The sequence below is a fragment of the Lampris incognitus genome, chromosome 2, assembly GCF_029633865.1.
Source record: "Lampris incognitus isolate fLamInc1 chromosome 2, fLamInc1.hap2, whole genome shotgun sequence".
NCBI lineage: Eukaryota > Metazoa > Chordata > Actinopteri > Lampriformes > Lampridae > Lampris > Lampris incognitus.
The window spans coordinates 133,467,262-133,472,113 of record NC_079212.1 but is presented as its reverse complement, the minus strand read 5'-3'; the positions used below and the strand labels follow the sequence as shown (position 1 = coordinate 133,472,113).

The following is a 4,852-nucleotide window of genomic DNA, read 5'->3' as shown; positions in this document are numbered from 1 at the left end:
ATTTACCTGTCACTTCCTAAAGAGGGCATGGTTTATAAATATCACCCAGTGCCCGGGGCTACAAAAGGCCCCCCAGATATTCTCCATTGTTCATTGTCATCATTGTTTATCGGACCTCCTTCCTGCCTGTCTCAGCCATGGTGAGTCGATCTATATGTTATGTTGTTTAGTGTAGTGGCAGTAGGCATGTTTTTTGGAGGAGGGATCTGAGGATGCTCTCCTCATTCTGACATATACGATTTGTATATGCCCTGTCCCTGTGAGAGTCACCTGGGCTTTATATCATTATAATTCACAGAGTTCTGGATTATAACATGAAAACAGGGAGATTCTCCAAATGCTGGGAGATGGATCTGTGATAACAATTGATTCCAACCAAGAGCTAGGTTTGATGATGATGAGATAATTCATGTAATTACAGTTTGACCTTTATTTAATTCTTTGATTTTGAATTTTGAATGGGGTGGGTGCTGTCTTCAATGCACCCTAAATTACAGATCCTAGTTTTCTTTTTAACATTTTTTTTTAGTTAAAGAAATGTAAAGTAGAATATGTATTTCACTGCACATTTTGCAGGTACTTTCAGCTGAAACTAGCTCTCTATTTCTATTGGCCACATTGGCTCTTACTTCATAAGGTTTAAGTGATGTACTTATGTGTTGTGTTTTTAATGCTTTAAACATCTATTGTGAGACATGGGTCAGCTCGGAAAAAATAAATTCGATAAGTAAGACAAATAGATTTCCACCTTGACTGTGCATTAAAGTTGTATTGTAAAATATTTTCCAGGCCATACAATCGCTTTTTACATCTACCTGACAGGCAGTGTAACTTCTCAGATCAATTTCTTTTTTTTTCCAAGAGAGTATCCCAGATTAACACGATGTCCATGAGTAGTTATTAACCAACCAGGAAAAATGTGCCAGGCTTATTTCTGTCCAATTCACATAGGGGGAAACTGCTCTTCATCGCTTTTGTTTCTCACCTTTTCCCCCATCATTGTCTATTGATTCTCCTTCCCAAAAGGCCCCGAAAAAAGCCAAGAAGAGGTCGGCGGAGGGAGCAAACTCAAATGTGTTTTCGATGTTTGAGCAGGCCCAGATCCAGGAGTTCAAGGAGGTGAGAGTCACCATGCAACCTTTCTAAAGCGTGTTACTTCTATACCACTGGCATCTTTACACCGCTCACTTCCTCCTGGCTAAGCTTGGCCGGAAAATGGCTGTGCCACCATTGTCCTCTCTATTTACATTTACATTCATCCTTTGCAATACGCTGAATTGAAAACGATTGAATCGCAGGATGACTTCTATCCAACACCAATTTTATGGCGCCATTTCAGTGGTTGAGAATTCAAGTGCAGGTCTTTGAGATCTTTGAGTAAAATACATCGTATGTTTCTCCGCAACACGCAGACACACAGCCTTCATCCGTCCCGCCGCTCTCTTCCATTCTCCCCGTCTCCCTTTGTCTTTCCATCTCCATTGTTCATTGTCCCAAGTATTCCCACCTGTCTGCTGTTTGTCCCTGGCATGCGTGCGGTGAGGCTTGTGGCGTGGCGGTATGAGAGCCACTGGTGCCCAGACAGCCAGGCTGTTTCATCAGTGATTAGGCTGCAGATGGACTGCTGGGCATGCCCCGAATGCCGGCCTAACACCCCCATTGGGGGAATTGCAGGTTATAAATACCGAACAGCACTCGGCTACGATGGCACTCCAGAAAATTCTGAGGGGAAAAACGAAGGAGCGTGAAACCATGTGCGTGGTTGTGATTTGATGTTTTTGCTCTGTGGTAGATGGTTTGAAGGAACACAGTTGTTATCTTGTCATAATCATCTTTTTATTTTGCTGAGACCTATACTATACAGAAATGTGCACAGAGACAGGGAGACAAATTGACACGTGCTTTTGTTTTGATTATGTGTTGACCTCAGGCCTTTACAATCATGGACCAGAACAGAGATGGATTCATTGACAAGAATGACCTGAGGGATACTTTCGCCGCTCTAGGTGTGTTACCATTGTCTGACATATCTCTGTACTGTTAAATTAAATAATGTAAGTGAATTATCTTTGAAATATATTTTCCTCATATGTCCAATTCTTGTTTTCTCAGACGTAAACCTCAATAAACCGAGTGTCTAAAATATACTGTATGTGTTCTTGTACCTCTAGTTATCATTTAATAAGCTGCATTAAAGTGTGGCTTCTGAAATAGATTGACTCGACTATCTATCTATCCATCCATTATCCAAACCGCTTATCCTGCTCTCAGGGTCGCGGGGATGCTGGAACCTATCCCAGCAGTCACTGGGTGGCAGGGAGACACCCTGGACAGGCCACCAGGCCATCACACAGGGATATATATATATATATATATATATCATATATGATCTGTATTATTTTGCTCCTTATTTTTTGAGCACTTTCCCTACCGTTGAGTGTTTCTTTAAACAAAGTTTTATTTATATATATGACCGAGGATAAATTCTGATCCAACGATTACTGGTCAGTAAAACAAGATGCTCAATCCAGCATTTGAGTGGCTGTTGCAGCTAGAAAAGCGCTATATAAATAACAATCCATCCATCTATTTCACAAGCCACATTTTAATGCAAGAGAGAGGGCGAGAGAGAAGAGCAGATCCACTAAATCCTACTGGATGTTTCTTGCAATAGGGCGCCTGAATGTAAAGCAGGAGGAGATTGATGAGATGCTAAAAGAGGCTCCAGGCCCAATCAACTTCACAGTCTTCCTTACCATGTTTGGGGAGAAGCTCAAAGGTAAGGAGTGGGTGATAATGGATGACACCAAATAAAAACTTGGGAAACCTTAATCACAAAGAGGAAGCCTTAGTGAAAATTAAATTCTAGCTGTTGATGAATGTACTGCCAGAGCTGTAACCGGTATCTCACCGTATCTAGGTGCTGACCCAGAGGAGACCATCCTCAATGCATTCAAAGTCTTTGACCCTGAGGGGAAAGGAGTGCTGAGGAAGGACTAGTAAGTGACCGAACACTCCACCGCTCACACATGATGGAGTTTATATTCATGGGAAGGAGTGTTGTGTAAACTGTAGCCTTATGCATAATGCATGCTCTGTCAATCACAATGTACGACTACGGTCACTCAGTCGCTTATTCCAACGAGCATCCATTACATCTGTGAAATTGAGAATGACCTTCAGATCGCCACCTAGTGGAGACAGACTTCAGACATCACATGCATATATATTCTCTTCCTGTCTAGTGTAACGCAGATGCTGACGACGCAAGCAGACAGATTCAGCCCTGAAGAGGTAAAATCAGCCTTTCACAACTTTAGCGTCAGTTTTATTACACCAACTTGGTCTGTAGGTAATCTCAATATTGCAAAAATGGAGCCACAGTGAACTTGATTTCCACACATTTCACACAAACCTAATCCTACAAAAAAAGTTCTGTTCAATTAATCAGGTAAATCAAAGGGTCGCTGAGCTGATTTCACACAGTAATTGTTGTCTGTGATGTATCAGAGGCCCAACCGTTGTGATAAAGTGTAATATGTGTGTATGTTGTTGGTTAGATGGAGCAAATGTTTACCGCCTTCCCTCCAGACGTAGCGGGGAACCTGGACTACAAGAATCTGGTTCATATCATTACCCACGGAGAGGAAAAGGACCAGGAGTAATTCTCTGTTCTGGAGATTTCTGCTGATTCGACAGATTGGCAAACTGTCTCTCGCCCAATCGTGGAACGACACCTGCCCCTGGCCTAGAAGGAGATATAGACTATGAATTATTTCCTCAATTACTTCATTTGTTCAACTACTTAATTTGTTTTCACATACCACTCACTCAGGGTATCCATCCCTCCTCCTCCATACCAACCTGCTTCAGGAGGCCTGAGATGTGATTCTCTCTCCCTGCCTGCCTGAAATACTGGACAGTTGAAAGCATCAGCATAGCAAGATGTCTTGCCCCTCTTCGTCTCGACCCTCAATTCACTCAAGACTAATCGGATTGCTCTGCTTAATGCTACCCAGTGTTCTGTGTAATATATCAAAACAGCTTGGCTAATTTTTTCCACAGAAGATCTACATTTGAAGATCTCCTTCTGTATTTCCCTAATTAAAGCTTTTTAAAGACATGTGTTGTTCTATCCCCTTTCTCACCTTGATTTTTCTATATATATATATATATATATATATATATATATATATATTTTTTTTTTTAAGTTGGGGCCCCAACAGGTCAGGGAGGCAGTGACAGCACGGTGTAGAGAGGATGCCAAAAGAGCTTTTTCCTGTGAGGAGCAATGCTCTTTACCACAAGATTATAGGATGACAGGATTACTGATTGAACACATGGTTGTACCGGCCCAATTTATTTAATGCCAAGTAAGGAAGTGAATGTGTGCACTTTCAGGAATACAAGAGGGAAGATCGGGGGTCCTCAGAGATTCCCTAGAGACAAATTCGAAACATGCACGTGTCCTTGTGTGTATGTACACACACACAAGCACAAGCAGAAGTGTGCTGTGCATTAAAATGTTGGGCTGCCTAAAGAGAGGGGTTTAGTGAGACAAAGCCCTGTTGTTATTTTAGTGCCTTGATGATGCGGGGAGAGTAATGTTATACCGTGGGGTGCAGCTCCACACACACAGTGGGATGCCACCTTGTAATCCTCACCAGTCTAACTGAACCCACACGGAGACCTTGGCGTTGAGGTGCAAATCCTAGGCGGTCCTGGTCGGGGGTTCCTGGGGGCAGCCTGACATGCCCACCCCACAACTTAAGTATTGTTTTCTATGGGGAACGGGGAGGTTGGGGCCGGTGAGGGGTACGTGCCTGGATTAAGTGAGACATTTGAACTTGCA

At 42.6% G+C, this 4,852-nt stretch overlaps 1 protein-coding gene across 1 annotated transcript; it reads left to right on the top strand.

Annotated features, from left to right (window-relative positions):
• The first annotated feature begins 1,023 nt into the window (after positions 1 to 1,023).
• On the top strand, positions 1,024 to 3,665 carry LOC130106610 (myosin regulatory light chain 2, ventricular/cardiac muscle isoform). Its single transcript, XM_056272788.1, has 6 exons — positions 1,024 to 1,119; positions 1,931 to 2,006; positions 2,675 to 2,779; positions 2,921 to 2,999; positions 3,246 to 3,294; positions 3,561 to 3,665. Exons 1-6 carry the CDS (start codon positions 1,084 to 1,086, stop codon positions 3,663 to 3,665), a joined length of 450 nt encoding a protein of 149 aa, XP_056128763.1. The 5' UTR covers positions 1,024 to 1,083.
• Positions 3,666 to 4,852: the final 1,187 nt, after the last annotated feature.